A 22,945-nucleotide genomic window follows, 5' to 3' on the forward strand; every position below is an offset into this window, starting at 1 on the left:
GCAGTGCAGGGGTACTTGCTCTCGTACCCCTGAAGTAGAGTCGACCCTCGACTCTACTTTAAAGAGTCCTTTATCAAGGATCTCTTTCTTAGCCTTGGGGGGAACAGGCGGCATGCTACGGCCGCCTGCAAGAAGGGGCGGAATCCTGTTCCACCTATTGAAGCGCTTGTTCAGCTCAATGTCTGAACTCTCAATGATGAGGAAGGTGCTCCGCCAGTCCTTCCACTTGTTTGTTTTACCTCTTGTCATGAGGTAGCCCCTGTGGCTCGTCAATTGATACCAGCCGGTACCGCCTGTCTTAGGGGTCCGGCTGAGATAGTTCATATGGGCGAAAGCCTCGAAGCTCGGCTCCACCCCGTGCAGTTCGCACCCGGCCACATAGCCGAGTACGTTGACCCAGGAGTTTGGGGCTAACTGCCATAACCCCAACTCATACCCATCCAAAATCCGCTGAACAGCCGGATGTAATGGGAAGCGAAGCCCTGCCTTGATGGCCGCCTCGTAGCAGCCAAAGCAGGCGCTTTCATAACTGGAACCAGCCGGCCAGACGACTGTGTCTTCTGGATCTGGCACAAACACTAGAAAGTCGGGGCCCATGGTGTGGTTTGCAATAAAGCTCTCCACTTTCTCTTGCATGGCTGTGATTCGGCCCTGAGGTACCGTGCAGTAGTAGGGGGTATTTAGCTCTCGGTAAGAGGCGGATGGTTCCGCCCAATTGTCCCCCTTCTCAACTGCGTGAGAAAGTCTCGCCTCTTGCAGGCGGCTGTTTTTCTCTTCTGTACCCAAAGAAGCATGGCCAGAAGAGCTTGAATCGGAATCGTCCTCCGACGAGTCCGAAGAGGACGACTCATCCCCTCTCCCGGAGGGGCCCGCCTCCTCTCTTTGAAAAGGAGCAGATTTGTTCACTGTTAAATGGGAAGGGGTCACTATGACTCCCCCCACAGAATTGCCGGCATCCAGGCCGCCTTGTTTCACTTTCACATCTGGCGCCTGGTCAGATGTTTCACTAAGCGGCACCCTGTGGGAGGAGCCGTCTGAATTTGAGATCCTAGCTGTCTTTTTCGTTCTGGCCATCCTGCTCTGCATAGACACAGATACAGTCGGACTTTGTATAAAGGGCAAAGATGGGTCCGGAAAAGGGCAGGCGGCACTCCTAGTCCTAGATTCAGCCGTCCCCGGTGACCGACTGATCACTAACCTAGGTCGTGTTGTGTGCTTCCGTGGTGCCATTTCAGAAAATAAAAAGAAAATTAAGAGTAAGAGAACTGAGTTACCTGAACGAGTGACGGTTGATGAAGTTCTGAAAATCCTGTGCAGTCGGCTTGTCAGAACAGGCGGTAGGCAGAAAAGGTCCGAAATGTCAGAGCAAGTTCAGGGGTCCGAATGTTCTCAAAAAGTTCTCAAAGTGTGAAAATGACTCAAGACAATCCTCCCTTATATAGGCGAAGTGAGAAGGCGAAGGGTCACTTTCAGAATTCAAAATTTGGGCGGGAAAATCTCTCGTTCTTTCGCCGACTGACACCTGTAGAAGGTCGCCGCCTGTTACAGTGCGACACCTGTCACAGGTAACACGTGACCAATCACGTGCCACCTGTGAGGGGCAAATGATTAGGGGATTTTGCTCCCACCAATCGGAATGCGCCACGTGGACCAATCAGGTCCTGCCAAGTGTCCCCCAGTTGGAACAGTCAGGGCTTACCACGTGGCACGCGCTTATTCGTCCACCTTGGACCTGTTATGTCAAGACATGTGGCATACTCCATGCCTAATGGAGAAACCGGCCACCCAGGCCCAACTTCCGAGGGAAGCCCAACCGGCCCTAGGTTAACCTAAACCTAGGATGGGCACGTTTCCCAAGGTTATAAATACCTCCCTTAATCCTCATTAAGGGGGATTACAAAAAAGAGAACAAAAACATTACGGAAAAAACACATTAGTTACACACAGTAATAACCGGCTGATCTCGCTAACAAAGCAGATTACCTACATTAAACACTCTCACCTAGAGAGACCAAATCACTTTAATTTCCGCATTAATTACTCCTTAATCAGGTACTAACTTGACCGTTGGAGGCGGAGCTCACAGGAGTCTCCGTTATTTTGCAGGTACAGACGTCCGGTTCCAGTCTCGGAATTGTAACTCTCCCGCAGGACATCAGAAAACCCCGAAACAGTACTTATTATGTAAAAGTTAACTATGTTTTATTGCTTAAAGTTACTGTCTTTAATGGAGTATAAAAATCAAATCTCATTGTACGAACTAACTATATTATCTTTATACAAAACTTATTTCATGGCTTATTCACATTTTAGAAACATATCAGATTTGAAGTTACTCAAACTAGAGATCAAAACTCTAATGTAAACTCAACAATTAAGCATGCACAACCTTTCTAAATAAACCGACTGTACAATTACCATTGATCAACAATTACCTTGATATAAAATAAAAGTTATCTAAATTTTTTGCAAATAAAGTTAAACTCTTTACAAGAAATTAACCTCATTATAATCACATAATGCATAAAAGTAATCATATTATTCTTTTAAAAATTACCCCAACAAAATTACGGAATACCCTACAATTAGACAATATACAATAAAATTATTGTAAATCGAGTGTCCAAATGCTTAAAAGTTTTTACCTTACAAGTTTTGTAAATGAAGGAGATCAACCTGTAATTTCTAATAAGTAATTATTATTTTATTATGGACCTACACAAACCAAGTATAAATGAGAGAATAAACACTAAAAACAGTCCCAGTATCCAAATGCTTCCCCCCTTAACCCACCGTCCATTCCTCTCACACATGTACAGCTCATTTCCATTTCTCTCTCTTCAATTTCTATTCAAGATAAGAGCACACCAAAAAGTGGGACCCATAAAATTATATTTAGAGGGTCCCTTATGTTATAGAAAGACATGTTATAAGGTGGCGAGTAACGACCTATTCAACCATTGAATCATCCCATCTTTTTTATTTTCTAGTCCTTCCAATCAGGAAGGTGGTAGGAAGGTGATGAAAATGAAAGTCATTAGTGAATAACCTATCTCTAGCTTTGCCTAACTTTGACTTGACTATTTTGTGTTTTTCCTCTAAAATATCCAATTTTACTTTGACACTTAAATGACTAGGTTTCACTTAACTAGGATATATTAGGGCCACTTTTTCACTTCACTGCCAAATACAAGTAATTGAGTACTGAGTAGTGATGAATCATTCAATAGGATTGGATAACACTGGTCCCGAAAATACATAATGATACAGATCTAACAGAATTCCGCATGACTATACCAATCACAAACGAGGGTAGAAGCATAGTTTGAAGACTAACCCAAATCATGGCTACTCTTAGCCCATACACAAAAATAACAAATTTCCATCAAATAAACAAAATTAGAATTAAGCAAAGGGTTATTATAGATCAAAACATATTTATATTATATACTGTGGGTTTATCAAGATTGCTACATCATAAATTATATAGTCGGAAAAGTAAAAATAAAGTTTAAAACCAGAAGGCCTTCTCCCATCAGAGTGAGGCCAAACATCAACTACTGCTAGATGGGATATATGGATGCAAGAAAGTAAAATGGAAGGAAGTCTACTATGTTGGTTCTTCAGATTATATCTAAAAAAGAAAGGAAAAAAGGATAAAAATCAAAGCTAAAAATTCAGCAGGCGAAGCTTTCACCTATTTGAAAGAAGAGATCTTAAAGCAATCTCCTTCTCAGAATGTACAGCTTGCTGGTTACTCCTTGATTTCGACTTCCTTCACGGCCAAAATCCTTCACTTACAGGTTCCAGATAGAGCTGTCCTGCCTCGAGAGCTGGTCGAAATCGATCGTTGAGAGGTTGAATGGGGTGCCATATCCAAACTCTGCCATGTTGTCATTCAGAGTCATCCCATAAGAAGGATCAAAAGCCCTACAATGATCAAGCTGAATTGCATTCGACGGGTAAACAGAACCACCCATGTTATTTCCCTGGTGGGTAACATTGCCCCCAGGCACTGCTCTCTGGTTGGAGAAGCTGTTGTCGATTGCAAGCGGCTGCATTTTCTGTTCAGGCTGGTTTACATTTGTTCCTTGGAAAACAACGCCGCCCATTGGAAACTGATGCTTATGTTGTTGATTGTTGTTCCCATTTAAGGCCATCCCTTGAGCTAAAAAGGCATTTTCTATTTGGAACTGAGACACCTTTGGTTGCATCTGATTATGATCCTTCATTGCATTTATGTTCATTCCTTGGGAAGCATTGTTTCCGAACATAGCACCTTGGTTAACAAAGCTTCCACCCATCTGGTTATTTTCCATAAAGGTTGCATTCCCTGCACTGACATTCTTGCTCTGCGGGGTGCTAGTATCGTACACTGACATCAGATTGCTTATCAGATTTTGACCATCTTCAGGAATTTCAAGGCCAGAAACACTGAAGGTAGCCGGTGCCTGATTCTCAGATTGGAGAGGCATCTTCTCCTGTTGTGCAAAGGATGTAGGAAAGTTTGAAGCTTCAATGCTATTTCTCTGGAAATTGGTTGCTCCAACACCGAGAGTAGAACTAAACTTGTATGGGCAGTTCTGTTGGTGATTATTTCTTGAGTTCCGATCAAGGAAACCAAGACGGCTATCCCCATATGGGCATTGAGGATACTCGCAAACAAATATCTTCTGATCCATCACCATATGAGACCCAGAAGATGGCTGCTTCCTCTTATCAGTAAACTCTGAAACATGGGTATCATTCGTATCAATAACCTCTCCCTTAATCACAGAAGTCATCATAGGGTTAGAAGTCATCATAGGATTAGAAGCCATGAATTTCTCCCTCTCTGCGCCAACACCAAAATTGAAGAGATTGATATTCTGTGGCTTGCTGTCATCCACTTCACTGTTATGATCAGTTTCAACCCCTTCAACATCATAGTCACTAGTATCACTGATGACCAAGGACCCACCACCACCAGCAGTTGGAGGTGGGCATCGATCAGGATAGAGTTTCCGTGCCAAAGCCTCTTCCTGATTGATGATGGCAAGCCATGTCGCACTTTCTTTGGCTGTCATCTTATCCTGCAAGCACTTGGACTGACGAACAAGCTTCCTGATCTTTGCTATATCAGGTGACATATGCTTGATGACAGCTGTAAGAACGCTTACCTTCCACGCCTTCTTCAGATCATGAGGTTTCTTATATGGTGGTGCTCCTTGATCCTTTGGGAGGCCCAACTGAGGCCACCATTCTTCATTTCCAGAAGGCCACCAGGGTGGGGGAACACCTTTCTCCAAGGGGAACCGCCTCTGCGGTGGATCACAGTGTTGCATCAGAGCTGATAATAGAGATCCAAGTGTAGTGTCTTGGAGCTCCTGCAAGGTGTGCGGAGTCGATGCCAAAGCATTGCAGTCCTCTTCGCTCCCTGGGAGGGAATGATCTGCTTGATACTTGGCAATGGCTGCAGGACCATTCCTGTCAAATCGAACTTTTTCTTTCCACCAGGCTCGCAGATTGTCAGAGGCTCCGCTAACAGGTTTTCCCTTCTCAGGAATAATCCCATAAACAAAACCCTGGGCCTTACAGACCTCCATCATTTTCAGCATGTATTTCAGAATCCCATCCTGTGCCCTTGACATCTTCTTCCTACGAGCCTGCTCCTGTGACTGACGCTGCTTAGCTGCATCAACTCCTTCTTTGGCCTTATCTTTGCTCTGCTCCTTAAGCTTCTTCAAAAGCATCCTGTCTCTCCACATACGCCGCTCAAGCTCATCAACATCTACCTCTTCATCAGAGTAGTCCTCATCACCAGTCCCTTCTTGTTCAGCTTCACGGCCAGCTTCTCCCTCCTCCGTCATGGAAGGGGGAGGAGCAAAGAAATCAAAGCTTGAACAAAAACCCATATCATCAAGCAAACCCATTTTCGCCGATGAAATCATCTTCAAAGACCTCTAAGAAACTAAAAGACACTAGCAACAGATGCCTAAATGAATGACCGACGACTTGTTAATCGCTTCGGTGAAGGTAAAGTCAAATAATCTCCCTACTTATAGAAGAAATTCCACCAAAAAGAAAGAAATATACGGGGTTTTATTTGCTCAGCCTGCAAAATGCAAAATCAAGCAACCCACATATAAATATAAAAGTTACGATATTCAAAGAGATTGGATTCAATGAACAAGAAAACATTTAATTTAATGTTACGCAAATTTTACACATTTTAAATTAAAGTCTATTTATTACCGAGATTTGAACCATAATTATTAACACGTATTTTACAGCTTGCTCATAAAACTCTTCACATCTAAATAAGCTCAAATATCACCTTTTAAAAAAACATAAATTATGCAATAAACACACTATTCCAAATATTTAGAAAACAAACCGATGAACTTCACAAATTTTATTTTATTTTTTTTTTTTGAAATTCCCAAATTCACAAGTATTGCAAATCAAAATTTAAATATTTTTGAACTTCAAATTTTATCCTAGAGTAGTCTTTAACTTAATTACATCAATTGACGCGTGAATTATGCATAGATAATCCATATGAAGTACAAAATGATGTAAATAAAGGTTATGATTAATTGTGTGAAAAACAAGCATTAGAAAGATAAAGAATTGACCAATAGATCCAAGTGTGGAGATCTGTTAATTATAAACTCAAGGAATTTAATAATATTTTCTAAATGATTAATTAGACAGCCATTTCCAGCATATATAACGCATTTATCAAGCAAGTCAAACTCACTTCATCATTTTACAAGCAATTTAACTCATTGAATTAACAATTTTTAACCTCTATTTACCCAAGAGCCAATCTCACACATACTTTAATGTGACACATCAAAAGCTATCCCCAAATAAAGAGAAATTATATGTGATCGAATAATAAGTTATCGACCGTCTCAATTTAGCCTTTTCCCAATCATATCAGTTGATCAAACATTCAAATAAGAAGCTTTTTGCTATAAAAAAAAAAAAAAAAAAATCAAACACACAAATTATTTAATTTTAAAGAAACAAAATGAACCCAATGGCCACTTTATAAAGTTATGAAATTGGTATCGATTGGTCATAGTAATATCTTTTTATGATAATCAAAATAAATAAATAATTATAACACACAAAAAATCATGTCATAAAATTTAGGAATCATAAAAATAAATTAAAAAAAGCACCCAAAAATAGATGATTCCCAAATATATCCCTCAAAATAAAAATTGAACCAACAAACACCAAGAACAACACCAAAATAAATCAAAATAAAAATAAATTAATCTAACCAATTATTCACCAACAAAAATTGAATCAAAATAAAATAGATCCAAATACATAAAAAAGAAGCTAAGATTATTACCTCTACGTTGCTCCCATGGATGATCTCAAACTCTAGTAAAGGTGAATGCTTTTAGAGAGATAAAGTAGAGAGAGAAAGAGAAGAGCTTTTTCTCTCTTTTTTGGTATGGTGGTGGACAAAATGGAGAGGGTAAGAGAGAGGAAATGAAGATTGTGGGGTTGTCTAAGATGGTGGACAGTATCTTTTGTTTTGTAGTATTTATATAATAATATTCATAAAATATATTTTTTTAACTAGGGTTAGTTGACTAAGGGTTATTATTACATTACATGTAAAATACCATCTTTCATTTTGAGTGATTTTATTGGGTGTGATGCATCCCTACACATTTTCCCATCTTTGTAAAATCTCTAGCCACACATCTTGGGAGGAATATGCTTGCTCTTGATTTTTTAAATATTATTAATTTTTGTTTTTTCTCCCAAGGATGTAATATAATAATGTTATATATTAGGTTTATGATTAATTAAGGATTTTTGTTTAAAGTTTAACTCTTTTTAAATATAATATAATAAGTTTACTGTCAATTTTGAGTTCTTAAGGTTTACCTTGTATTTTGAATATTATTTAGTGTTATTTTAATACAGTGGAAGTGATTTTATTCGTTGAAATTATGTTAGAAAAATGACTAATTTAGTAATGCAATATGTGATAATTATTCATTATATTTAAACTTGTTATTCAGTGGATTAGGGTTGATGTGGGAGCGTCATCTTTACTTTTCTTCCTTTTTAGTTACAGATTCACCGTGTAAATACATCTTCTAAACTGATTTTTTTTAATATAAACAATAACTCGTAAAAAAAAAAAGTCAAATTCGATCAGTTATACTTGAAGGTCTAAGATGAAAATTAGGTTACGGAAATGATGTTAAACTCCAGTTTGATATTATTGTTGTATTTTTACTAACTAGTTACCCGAATGAACTTAGAGACTTTCTCTATTACAAATCTAGCTTGATTATTTTTATTACATATTCTCATATTTGGGAAATTCCTAAATTGTGCCCTATGGTAGTTCATCTTATAACAAGTATAACACTTCTAAATTTATATGAATTTGGATGTTGAACCATGCTACAATATTTTTTATGAATGGAGAGTTCATTGTTAATTCTACAACGAGGATAAATTATTCAAAAAATAATTGTTAATTTAATTAAATATGAAAATTTGATATTTCATCCATGGTAAAGCTCTCCTTTGGCTGATTAATAATGGTTTTTTTTTTCCTACTAGAGATAATATTTGGTATCAAAACTATGATTTTCTAATTCTTATTTTTCATTATGTAATAATTATAAGAAATCACAATATCAAGTTTCTACCTTAGAAAAAGAAAATCTAAAAAATTTTGGTATTCTCCGCCCTCATTTGCTGTCTTGGCTTAGTATTGATTTATTTTTTAATGGGTTTTTGGATCTTTGAAGTAAAACAAAACCTTTTGGTTGACACTTTTTAATTGTCAACTCCTTCTCGGTTAATCGTGAAACTAACAACGCAGTTATGTAGTAGATTATGTTGCTGCCTCTTTTTAGATAGACACAGTTTAATACGAAGTAATAACACTATATTTGTCCTAATCTCATGTATTTTACCTTTTGATCAATAACATAGTATTTAATTTTCTAAAGCAATTTTAAATAAATTTGATATGTCATATGCTTAAGTTTATTGTTCCATTATTTAAATAAAAAATAAAGGTGGCAATTAAGTTATGAAAGTCTTGGTGGAAGTAATTAGTCATTATAAATATTATAATACTATATATATAGGAAAATTTGCTCAATATTAGGCATCGATCTCCATGTTAGTTGAGTTTTGTAAATAAAACTATATAGTTTGATGTTTCAAAAGTGTATATCTTGATGACATAATCTACCTTAGCTTCTTTTTTTAAAAAAAAAAATTACTGCTATTTGCACACAATTTAAGGAAATTGGAGGGACTGTGTTAATATAATAAGTGGGTTTAAGAAAAATGTGCATAAAGTAAGCAAGGGTCGTATAACAGTTGGACGAGTATTAAAAACATGGATAAAGAAAGAGAGAGTGAGTGAATGAAAGTTTATAAATATTGCTAATGAAAAGAAAGCAATATAGTAGAAAGGATTTGTCAAATTCAAATATACATACATATGTAAAGTCATTAGGTGAATTATCGTGTTTGGATTAGTTAATTTATGTCAAACAATTTAATGTACGTTTAAAAACTATAATTATCAGTCACAACAAACTCATGACCCGTATTGCTTAATTTTTGTACTTATCATGCACTTTACCATAAAATGCAAATAATTCCATAAATATTTCATGTAATCTGACATAGAATAGATGATCTGATTAATGTTGGCTTATATCACACTATTTAATATAGGATTCACATATCGCGCACTTCAATAATTTTGTGTAAAGTATCCGTTATTTCATATTAGGTCTAGTTGGAACCATAAGCTTCAATAATAATAAATAATAATTCAATAAAATACCTACATGACTACATATATATTTAAAAAAACGAATAATTTTTAAGCCATTTTTTAAATTTACTGCATGACTTCATTTGTTCAATTTCTAAAGGATAACCAAGTTAGAATTCTATAAAGATCGAATTATATTATTTTATTCTTATATAAAAATAAAATTTTCATTGTAATAGCTAAAATTCCTCAAACAAACAATGAAACCCTAAGAATAATTTTCTTATTATGATCCAAATAACACTCATTAAAAAGTAATAAGTCCTAAAATCAAAGACAAAATAGTTTCATTTCAATTATATAATATATACTATATATATCAAGTTAAGATAGTAAGGTAAAGAGAATAATGAAATTAGTTGTTGAGGTAGAAAAATTTCTCTCTCTCAATTATAAAATTTATTATTAAAATTCAAGAATTTCAAAAAAAAAAAAAAATCAAAATTTTACTTTCATCAAAAACATCCAAACGTGAAAAGCTCGATCAAATATCCATTTCCCTAATTAGACCATTGATTACATGATTTGTATTGAAATATTTTAGTTTCTTTAAGGCGGCGTAGTTGAGATATAGGAGATAGTTATACATGGCTTGAGTATAGATCGAGATGAAGGAGATAATTAGAACATGAGAGAAACTCACCTCTTTCTCTATTGTAGGAAACTTCTCATGATGGGATCAATCATTCCAAGATTGCTCACTATCAAGTAAAATTATTAATCAAACCACATCTAAGTATGAAAGCTCCCAAAAAAGAAATTAATCCTTGATATATATAGTATATATTATATAATTAAATTCGTTTAAAGTGATCATTATGGGTGTTACATTATGCTTATTGAGTTCTTGCGATTCAACTTAGAATCCTTCTCCAATAAAGACTTCCATGAGCTCTCTAATCCATAAACATGGCATGCAATCAAATTAAGGTAATGGTAATGCCTTACGTGAACCACCTTCTAGTTTATGACATTTACCAAATGTATGCGAATTTAGAACTAATAATACACCTTTAAAAACTTCCTAGGAATTAAAGTCACCTAATTCATAATACTCCTAGATTATAGCCAAATTACTCACTTACCTATAGAGTATCTAAGCATGCAAGCTCCATGCCCCATATGCCTTTAAAAAATGTAACCTATATGCCGAATATTCTATTTGGAATTATTAGATTGGTAGGGTTAATTAAACTTTTTACAACTTTGTGATAGTTCTTTAAAAAAAATAAAATTAATAGGTAGTTATTTTCAAAACATGCGCTTTAATTGGTAGTTCTTGACAAAATTTCCAACTTTAAATATTAATAATGTTAATTGTATCTTGAAATCAAGGATGAATGGAAAATGCTTGACTATAGACACACATACCTCTCAATTTACAATATTAAGGGCATGTTCTTATTGACTAAACTCAGCTGAACTGAACTGAAGTGAAATGAATATTTTATAAGAGAAGGAAATTAGGAGCTAAACTAAACTGAACATGAATTTCAACGTATGAGAACATGCCCTAAGTAGTTCAAGTTAGATGTAATAGTTTGTCTTAATATCTTTCTAACGACTAGTCAGAACCCCATTTACAACGAGAGGATAGCAACTTATGGCCATTTCACAAAGAACAATCCAAGTATGAAACATTTTATCTAAAAGTTTGGGCGAACTTATAGGAAGTTCAGCTTAACCTTTTCGGGCTTGTTCTCATTGACTAAACTCGGCTGAACTGAACTGAATTGAATTGAACTGAGCTGAACTGAACTGAATTGAACCGAGCTGAATTGAACTGAACTGAACTGAAATGAATATTTTATAAGAGAAGGAAATTAGGAGCTGAGCTGAACTGAACTGAATTGAACTGAACTGAACTGAACAGAGCTGAACTGAACTGAACTGAACTAAGTTGAACTGAACTGAACTGAACTGAGCTGAACTGAACTGAACTGAACTGAACTGAATTTCAACGTAAGAGAACAGACCCTTCCTTATATCAAACTTTCATGATTCTTCCGATTTTTTTTTCAAGGTTTGCTCATAACCAGTGGTGGAGCTATTAAGGGGCCTGGGTGTTACAGCCCCGCCATTATTTTATTTATTTTTTAATTTTATTAAGTAAAAAATGTAAATTTATAGGTAAATACAATTTTAATGCAATAAATAAGATCATCATATGCCGTACTTGTTATTATGATGTCACTTTTGTTTCTCCTATTTATACTATATTTTGTTGTCAATTTACAAATTTAATATATTTCCTAAATAAATCGACTCAACTAAATTTCATACCAATGAATTATAATGTAGCAGATGGCTTATTAAACCGATTAGTATTGATGCTGCGGTCATTTTAGAAAGATCCCTCAAGTATGTTTAAATTATTACATAGTGTAAAGATAAGATTAATATAATTATTAATTACTATTACTATTTATAGGTTTTTATTGTAACATTAGATTAATAAAAAATCTTACGGTGATTTTTCACCAAATACCACTGAGTTTTAACATAATTCACCAAATACCACCAACATTTTTCAAATTCACCATATAACATTCAATTTAATAAAAATGTCACAACATGTCATTTCCGTTAACTCATTTAGTCATTAACATTAATTACGCCACGTGGCAGCTTGTAACTGGTTTTTATTATTATTTTTATGAAACAATAAATATTTTATTTAATTAATTAACTTTAGAGAAATTATTTTAAAAATTAAAAAAAAAATCACTAACTTAGCCACCGCCGCCGCCACCCCAGCCTCGACCTCCACCCACGGCAGGTCGGCGACCAACCCCCCTCCCGCGCCGGCTACATTCCCGACCCCAGCCACCTTTCCCTCCCGAATTCCCAGCCACCACCTACAAATTCCCCTCTCCCTATCGAGTTCCCTAGACCACCTACAAACTCCACTCTCCCTCCTGAAATATCCAACCACCATTTTCGCCGGTAGGCCCAACCCTCTCCCACACGTCGTCGCCGCCCAACTTGCCAAAAACAACTACCCCGAAACCCTAAAACACCAAAATTGAAACCCTAGATTGTGGTTTTAGGGTTTCGACGTACGTAGTGGTTTAGTTGGGGTGGAGATGACACCAAGAGGGGCAAAATCAGTTCGCCAACACGGGGGAACTGAGGTAGGTTTGGACGTCGACCGGTGGTTAGGGAGGGTTTTTCGTGAGAGATAGGTTGTTTCACGAATGGTGGTTCGGTTGATTAATTTCGTGGACACCGCAGTTCAAGGGAAAGGAAGTAACGTCGGCGGGGGTTCTGGTCGGGTTTTGTCGGCCGGTGGTGGCTGGATGGAAAGACATGGGTGGTTGGTTTTTTTCTCTTTTTTTTTTTAAATTTTTTGATAAATAATTAAATAATTGTTTTAAAATTAAATTATTTTAAAAAGGGAACCAACTATATATTGCCACGTGACATTATTAACCTTAATGATTAACGGTGTTAACATCCGTTAGTCATTAATGACATATTGTGACATTTTTATAAAACTGAAGTGTATATGGTGAATTTGAGAAATGTTGGTGGTATTTGGTGAATTATGTTAAACCTCAATGGTATTTGGTGAAAATCCGAAAATCTTATTTGTATTGATAATTATTATTTTTTTTCTCATAAATAAATCAAGCACTAATCCCCTAACCTTTAGATAATAATAGTACTACAACAACTACAGTGTTCATTCAAGTACTTGATTATTTTCTACCCAACCCAACCCAACCCAACCCAACCCAACCTTCATAATCTATTTAATGTTTTATTAATTACCAAATCAACAAAAGATGGAAATAAATATCCAAAATTTAAAAACAAATCATAACAAATCCAAATGGTTATGGTCAAACATAAGTCAAATAATGTCATTAAGTGATTCATATCCAAATGGCTTATGTTATTACTTTAGAATTCAAATACGGTTATTTCAAAATTTGTTTTTAATTCTTCCAATTTCATACCATAAATATGGATTTCTTTGTTTATATATGGGAAAAATGTTAATTATTGACATATATAATTGGAAATAGAGATACACATTGATTTCTTAGCTATTAATTCATAAATATAATCAATAATTATTGGTTTGTATTAATGAGTCATAAAGATAATTATCTGGATGAGGTAGTAATAATGTCAACTTTCAAAGTTCAAATTTACTAAACGCGTTGGCATCCACAGTAAGATAACACAAATTCTTAGATAAGGCGGAATTTTATTAATTTATTGTAAGGCCCCGTTCACTTTACCTTATTTTTTGTTAAAATGAAATTATTTTTACTGAAACGAAATTATATTTGCTGAATTTAAATTATTTTTACTAAACTTAAATTAATTTTACTGAACTTACATTATTTTTTGTTGAACTAAAATTATTTTTACTGATTTTCTAATATAATTCTTCTTTAAGATAACTGAATTTTACTAAACTTAACTTATTTTTACCAAACTGAAATTAATTTTACTGAACTAAAATTATTTTTAGTTAATATTATTTTTGTAAGGTGAAGTGAATAGCGCCTAATATAGGTTAAATTTACCCTAAAAGTGTTTATAGTTACTCTTATGTATTCTACACATTCATAATATATTAGATTAATTGTATTACCTACCTTTTATACTCCCTCCGTTTTTTAAATACTTGCTCACTTTTCTTTTGCGGTCATTTTTAAATACTTGCTTCATTTCCTTATTTGGTAAGCTTTTATAATATTTAATTCATATATCTCAACTAGTAGGACCTAATGTTATTACTTTTATATTCTCTCTCTTCCAATTTACCTCCCACTAACCCCACTATCTTTATATTTTACTATTTTTTCTAATTTCTCCTAAAACTACGCGCATGGAGAAATGGAGCAAGTATTTAAAAACGGAGGGGTAACATGTATCTATTAGAAAATACACATCGAAATACAATCAAACTTATTACAAATTAAAAATTACCCCTAAACAAGGTAAAGTTACCATTAAATAGTTGAAGTTACCCTTAGATTTACTATCTTCAATAAAAATTAACAAAATCCAAATTATAGAAGATTTTTTGGATAAAATAAACAAATGTTGATGAGGTGGAACCCAATATTTTGGATCCAGACCAATTACTTATTATATTTATAGCTAATTTTTAAACCCCTAATTTATCATTAAAATTTTTGACTTAATTAGTTCATTTGACAAATAGAGCATTCATTGTTACACTCTTTAGGTAGTGTCAACATTTGATTTTATTTAATAAAACCGCTTATTTATTGTACAAAAATTTTGACTTAATTACTATATATTGCTATTTTATAGCAAGGATGGGATACATCATACACAATTATGTGATTGGGGAATTCATTTCTATCCTTTGGAGTATTTGGGTTATTAGGAATTACCAGGTTTTTAAGGGGCAAGGAGGGTCCCTATCACACGGTCACATTAATAGCCTAACAGGGCTGTCACTTTTCTAAGTTAATGTTTATCCAACATCAAGCCCCCCTCCCAGGATTTGTTTATACTTCTTCCGTTACAGGTTATGTGCAACGATTAGACATTTTTCCTCTTTACTTTATGTCAAATCGTTGCACATAACTTGTAACAGAGGTAGTACATCAATATGGACGCAAGCCTTCCACTTTGAGCGGCCACCAGACGGCGGAATAGAGATAACACTGTTAATTGATGGGTCTTGGCAGAAGCACACATGAAACTCTGGTATAGGCTGGACTTTCTCCATAGATGGAGAGGCATTTCATGATGACGGCAGGTCATATTACAGAGTTGTTTCAGCTTTGCATGCGGAAGCCGTGTCACTCTTATATGCGCTCATGTAGGTTGAAACTAAAGGTTGTGCTACCATTGTTGTTTTTACATATTCTAGTAAACATTCGACTTTCAAGAACATTCGAAAGTGAGAACTTAAATTTGAAATTTGTGTCATTTGGAAGGTTAACGGGGATCGTGCTATAAGGCACATCATTTAGCTAGTGATTGTAGGCTTTGTTTGTCTATCTTTATAACGTAGTTTTTAATTTTGTTGTTAAAAAAAAAAACATTTGGATTTGTTATGATAGAATAAGGAAATATATTGAAAATATTATTTTGATGTCCTAAATATTATATTTGATCTATGACATTGTTTTTTATTTTTTGACGAATTAACCAAATGCCACTAAGTTTTTTTTTAAAAAAAAATTCACCAAATTAAATGCCACAAACCTTTTAAAAAATTCATCGAATGTCCTTAATAACTGACGGTCGTTAACTCCGTTAGTCATTAGAATTGATCATGGTTTGTGTCATAATATGATTAGTTTCTTTTAATCATTTGTTTTAATTAATAAAAATAACAATTTTTTCTTTTTTTTTTTGGTAAAATTTGCTTGTCTAAGGTTTTTTGGATTATTTTGATCTTTTTGGAACTAAAATAAGCTTAAAATTAGCAAAAAAAATTATTGAAAGCTCTGTTTTGCATATTAAGAAGTATCTCTATTCGCATATGGTGAGGAGGGTGGCCCATCGTTGGGGATCCTACTTCCTCTATGCCCATGCTCCTTTAAAAGCCTAGGATTTTACACTTTTTAAGAGTGTGTTAGGATTTGAATTCATGACTGTTTGGGGACCTTGAATTAGAGTTGATCCTATCATTACGTTTTAAGAAAACTCATAAACCTCGTTCATGCATATCTCCCAAATAGGGTTCAAGAGATATTTAGCATGAATCATAAGTTTACCCATGCCAAATTGGTCTACTTGTACTAGAAATGAATTCGGGAGCAAAGGTACTATAAAATAACATTCTTTTTAGGGAGGAATCACTATTCTAGCCCAAGTGCAGACTCTACTAGCTCTTCATTTTTCACAATTTCATCACCAAACAATATTTGCAACGTGGTTCCTAAAAAAAATTTATTTGATTTTATTTAAAAGCATTATTCACATAAGGATTACATTGCAATGACTGTCATTATTCTTTATTATTCAAATTCGTAAAAAAAAATTTAAATAATATTCGCCTTGACTTAAGTGATAAAACAACAATTAATTATTCCAATTATAGTCTTTAATTAACACAAGATACTACATGAAATTAATTAATTAATTAAAAGTTTATTTAAAGTGATCAAACAACACTAATTAATCAATTAATGTTATTTAAACAAGAAAAGAAAAGTGATTTTATAACCGTTCTTCTTTACATGCTTAGATCTTCATTTTATATGTTTATGGACTTCTTTTCTTCTTCGTACCTCCAAGTAATTCAAATGGATGGATAAGGGTTGAAGAGTATTTGAGAAGAAAGGAGAAAAGTAGTATGAAAGTAAGAGATTTTGAGAGATATAGGGTTTTCAGATTGCTAAGTTTACTATTCTAGTTCTTTTGTTGCATTTAGGTCTAAGCGATGACCACTTTTTATAGGAGTGGGAATCTAGGTTAAGGGTTTTAGAGTCGTGTTTTGAGGTGGTGCTCGCAACTCTTAGAGCCGCAGTGAGTGTCGCGCGCAACTCTAGGACTTGTGCGCGCTAGGCGGGCACAATTTAGTGAGTTACACGCGGTGTGGTTTTGCCTTATACAAAAATGCATTTTAAAAACTTCCATAACTTTTGATTGACAAGTTGGATTAAAGAATATAAAGATATCATTGGATCAAAAGATATGGATCAAATGATATGGTTGTTTGAAATGAGGTCAGAATCTATTTTGGTATCCCACAACTCTACTTTCCAAAATCGTTGAAATTAGGTTAAACTCTATTATGAATCAAAAGATGCGGCTGTTTGAGTACAGGGGTGTCAATTTTAGTGCCTGGTTTAGTATTTTTATGATAATTTTTTTTTAACTCAAAATTAGGCTTATAATATACCTTTAGAAATCCCTTTGAAAGGGATACCCAAATGTATAGGCTTTTAAATGGATATTTGGTGGTTAAATGCTCTGGTTGGCTCGGTTTTCAACAATGTAAAATCCATTTGCTCCAATCATTGCATTTGTCACATTTATGTTCGTTATTAATCAAGTTTAAACATGTATGAGCACGTTTTAGGCCTAATTAGTAATCGGACAAGGCTCTAAGATAACTTTGGTCTCAAATACGGGTTTTAACTTACTTCGTAATGCAATTCTAAGTCCATAAACACTTCTTTGATCTAGCATGAAGAACGAGTTTTTATAACATTATCCCACTTCCTGTCGGGACAGGAGGCCAAAAGTAGGTTTCTATAGTTAGCCCCCACTTTGATCGAGTATAGAATAAAAGATGATCAAAGTAGTCAGGAAATAAATCCGAGACTCATTCTGCGAAGTTCCTTAAAGATAAGGAATCTTTCAGTAGTGTTGAGAATGTCAAAACTATCCTTGATTTGCTAAATGTTCAAGACAAGTATCTCCTAAGACTAGAAAAGGTATTTTCTGGATTTAGTGCACTAAAGAATCTAGATTGACCTTTTACAGTATAGAACACTTTTACATGTAATGGTTGTCTTGGGTGATGTCATGTTTTGAGAATATACCAGGTTTAAAAAGAGTAAAAGAGGATGATACCCTCTCAATATGTCATCGATAGTCTAAAATTCCTTGATCTTTCATTGAAACTTTAGTCCATTATTTTAACAAAGTAAAAGATGATAAATAGAGGGTGTTCCGACATTTGTAGCTAGCACTAGAATAAAGATTGACATACGCTCCCAAAACAAATACTCGATGTCCACAGGATATAAATACATGTCTCAAGACTGGAGGCACATATCCAAATCCAGTGAGAGAGAAGAAAATCGACAACTCTCTCATTAGTTTTTTCCACAAGATGAAAACACGCGTCTCAGGACTAGGGCACGTCTCAGTTTGTAGGCTTCAACAGGGGCCAGTTCTTTATTACAGGGGGTTGACGAACACCCTAACTATCCGGTAAAGTTAGAGTGATTCCTAGCTAACCATATTTTCTACCAATGAGTGGCATCTGGCTCTGATGGTTTGACGCGCTCATCGGCTCATTTAAGTTAACGCAATTATGACAAAAAAAGAAGTTTTACCTTTTTTGAACGGGAGGCAAATCTCGTTTCTAGTGTAATTTTACGCAGCACATACGCCATACAATTTTACATTGTATGATAACGCGGCATTTTTGTTTATGGACACCAAAAAAAACGAAAAATGTGACATTTCTAAAAGGGGTAGTACAGGAAAATTCCAAACTATCTATGGGAGCTTATGCGTAAAGCACCACGACGGAATATTTTAAGACGCTTCATGAAAACATCCAAATCATATGCTTGGGACATGCACAAGCATGGTGTATATGCAGGATGATGCATAAAATTATCAAAGAAGAAAAAGAAACTACTGGATGCAAAGCAAAAAATAAAAGGTTTTAAAAACTTCACGAGAAAGCCAGTTGTAGGGAATATTTCAAGCATTATCCCTAGCTTGAACCCCAATGTGATCATACACTTAAGTATGGTGGCGTCCAAAGGGAAAGAAGATAGATCAAAAGAGTCGCCAACAAGTTTTAGGAACTTGTAAACGTTCACAGGGTGAAGGTTACACCCCTTAACGATCCAGGAGATCGTCAACTCCAATAGGCCTGGAACCATGACTGGTAGTTCAGGGATGAAGGTACAAATCCAACCTAAAATAGATTGAACCTGCCCTAATAATAAGTCTCTATTTTATTCTGATCGTATTCATGTGCGCTTTCTGACTAACATGCAAACAATAGGATTAACCCTAAACTTGTTTATCTATGTTGGTTGAATATTAATGCACAAATAAATCTATTATTGGCGATCACTTGAATTATAATCACATTAACCCTAAACAAGATTATTAATTATCTTATTAAGCGTGATTACAAGTACCAATTCCCTTTAAATATGCATAAAGGCGTGACCAAGAAATAACAACAAATATCAAGCTACATAATAATAGTCAATTATATTTATTACAATTAAAATAATCATAATAACGCTAAAGCATAATAAATAGCAAGATCCTAGGCATGATACTAACAAGATTAATAACAAACCCTAGCATGTCACTAAAACAATAAAAATCAAAGCTTTAACCCTATCACGATACTAACATGCTATTAGGAAAGAATATAGGAAGCATCACAATTGTCATATTTGATATTAAATTTACCATAAACATGATACTAGGAAGATCAAAACACCCTAACACGACGCTAGGAATCATAATAACAACCTAGACATGATTTCTATATCATAATATCAATAAACCATTAAAACACTTACTTGGATGCCTCGTATCTCTTTCTAATAACAAAATACACACGTTAGTAACTTCAAGGAAAATAATAAACAAAACAATTAAATTAAATAATTGAAATAAAGATTAGGGACCAAACCCTCAGAAATATCAAACCTTTCACGTCTAGGGAGAAGGCAACTTCGAATTTGGCTAGGTGTTTTTAGATCTTGTGAATGCGGAATTTTGTATGCAAAAGGGTTGGTTTAGAAAAGTGAGAGAGAAGAGATATTGAAAACTAGAGAGAATAAGAGATTTGATGATGGAAAACGGAGATTTTAGGAGGCTATTTATAGAGAAAATCAGCCGGACGGATAAAAAACAATTCAGAGTTTTGACGAGAATAAAACAGGTTAGCGCCAGACGCTGGACATTAGCGCCAGGCGCTAAGGCTAGCGCCATGCGCCAAGCATTAGCACCAGGCGCTAATAATTTCACGCGTTTTCTTAATTCTGATAAAATTTATCCGTACAGAAGGGAAAAATCGTATTTTCCTTAAAAACACTCTTTTATTCCGATTAAAACTCTAAAAAGTCAACCAAAGTCAATTTATCAATGCTAATTGAATTAGGAATGAAAAGAACCTTCTAGAAAACTAAAATCAATTCTAATTGCATTAGTAACGATAAATCCATATTAGGCCCTCCTCTAGATCATTGGGCCGCACATAAACATCAAACCGGGCCCAATTTAGTAATTTGGCCATAACTTCCTCATTATTCATCGGAATTGGGCTTATAATATATCGTTGGAAAGCTCTTTTAGAGCCCCATACAACTACACCATTATTGGATCCTTTCCATGGACCAAACTAAAACTGGATTGACTGTTTTCTTAAAATAGGTTTTCAAAAATAGAGAGAAAAGAAAAGAAATAAAAAAATATCCGCAACACTAAACTGTCAACACTTTCACTTCATTCGATTATGATTCGACGCGAAAGGTACTCATCACCGAGTTTGGTTTTGGGGAGACACATTTGGGTGTCTACACTTGTCGAGGCGCGAATTCAATGAGCTAAAACGTTTGGTTTTAAAGACAAAAGAAAAACAGAGAAAACTGTCATTTGGACTAACCAATATCCGCGCACAACTTTAAAGGTTGCGCTGGGAGTAGAATTTAAGCAAAGAGCAATTCTAGAAGAAACACAATCCACGGCTCATGCTCTTCTTCGTTATTCGCCATTTTTTTTATCTATTTCTCTAGTCTCTCTACTTTTGAACTCTTTCCCTTAAACTCAAGTTTTGTTACTGATTAAAGCTTGAGAAATATTATCCTATTTGTGAAGTTCCAATGTTTTCAAAAAATTTCATTATTCGTGCAACAATAGAGAATGAAGACCCCTTAATTTTGAATTTAAAGTTTTTATTGACATTGTAACTCATGAAAATGTTTGTCTGATGTTAATGAAGTGTCTTGATACAATTGTTGATACAATTGTCATGATGAACAATTGAATATTAAATTTTTGTATGAGCAGGCATGTTGTATGCGTTTGAATTCTATATTTGATACTCATGATTCTGTTTCTTTCGCTCTATACTAGTCATACTCTATAATCTTTAGAGTAAATTGAAGTATTGAAACCACAGTTATGTCATATGTTTGTAGTTTGTTCTATGACCATGTTCAGTTGAAAAATTAGTTTACAAAAGGAACAAAATGATTAATAAATCATTGTGATGCATTTGAAAATTGTAAGGCTTGAGATCTATGTAAACCATTTATAGCTTAGCCGATTCTCAAAAGTAGCTTGAATGGCATGAATGTTTCATTTTTTTCGTTGTGAATGTTAGAGCCCCTATGTGTCGGGTTATGCACATTCTTGCTATTTTTCAAGTCTTGGAGCCCCCAATTTGGGGTAGTTCCAATGACGTATTATTGCTTGTGCCATTCGTATCATCATGATGTGGGAATGAGCCCATATATCCCATATTTTTGTGTTTTGAGAACATTTATGATAGTGACATGGCTTACAATTTTTCAACTAATTTTAAAACATTTGTAGAGATCATTGCGAATATATCATTCTTAAAGTTGATTTAGAACATCACTATTTTTTTTCATTCTTATCAATATTTGATTATGGTCTTGTACATGGTTTGTTTACCATTCCTAAGCCAAAATTCGCAGGATAACTAGGTGAGAATAAATTCGAGTTAAGAACGAGCTGAAACTTAATTAGTTCATTCCTTTTTAGAAATTTTTATTAGAATACATGTATTGTCCAAAAGGTTATGCAAAATTTAAATTTTTTTTTATTTTGGGAAAAATTAAACAAAATTCAAAAAGGGAATTTTGAAGACTTCTTTTGTAGAGAATAGGAAACACGTTATTTCGAACTAGAATTCAAAATTTGGAAAGGGTCTGATAAATTTAACGAAAGCTTGTTTTAAAAATAAAGTGAAGCTACTATTTCTAGTACATAAACATGTTATTTTCGAAATTGGACCCAAAATGGAAAGAAAATCCTAGCTCGTAATCGAGGGGGCTTTTTTGTCAAAAATTGATGAAGGAAAGTTGTAATTTGCAAATCATTTCAAAAAAGATGTTGAAATGTGAGCAAACTTTTGTTATTTCTCCCTTTTTAGTGTTTTTCATCATGTCATATTTTGCTAATTGAAAGTGAGTTCTTCCCATTAAGCAGGCACCATTGTTTGAAAATTCATATTTATCAAACTTAGATTTGATGGGTGTTATATCCAAATATATGGTCTTATTTCAAAACGAAAGTTATGGTGAGACCTATAATTTTGTAGCCCCCAAGTGTAAACTTAAGAGACTTTTGGAATTCATGTATAACATATGTTAAGGGATGTTTCTCATGTCTTAAGCCCCAAGATTTGTATATTCAATAATGGAATTTTGC

At 34.4% G+C, this 22,945-nt stretch overlaps 1 protein-coding gene across 1 annotated transcript; it reads right to left on the bottom strand.

Annotated features, from left to right (window-relative positions):
• Positions 1-3,417: 3,417 nt before the first annotated feature.
• LOC110737363 (ETHYLENE INSENSITIVE 3-like 1 protein) lies at positions 3,418-7,529 on the bottom strand. The gene is made up of 2 exons (XM_021917716.1): positions 7,352-7,529; positions 3,418-6,094 (listed from the first exon to the last, which is right to left on the bottom strand). The coding sequence occupies exon 2, from the start codon at positions 5,928-5,930 to the stop codon at positions 3,798-3,800; it is 2,133 nt and encodes a 710-aa protein (XP_021773408.1). The 5' UTR covers positions 5,931-6,094; positions 7,352-7,529; the 3' UTR covers positions 3,418-3,797.
• Between the last annotated feature and the right edge of the window lie 15,416 nt (positions 7,530-22,945).

This window comes from Chenopodium quinoa, unplaced genomic scaffold (genome assembly GCF_001683475.1).
Source record: "Chenopodium quinoa cultivar QQ74 unplaced genomic scaffold, ASM168347v1, whole genome shotgun sequence".
NCBI classification, from domain to species: domain Eukaryota; kingdom Viridiplantae; phylum Streptophyta; class Magnoliopsida; order Caryophyllales; family Amaranthaceae; genus Chenopodium; species Chenopodium quinoa.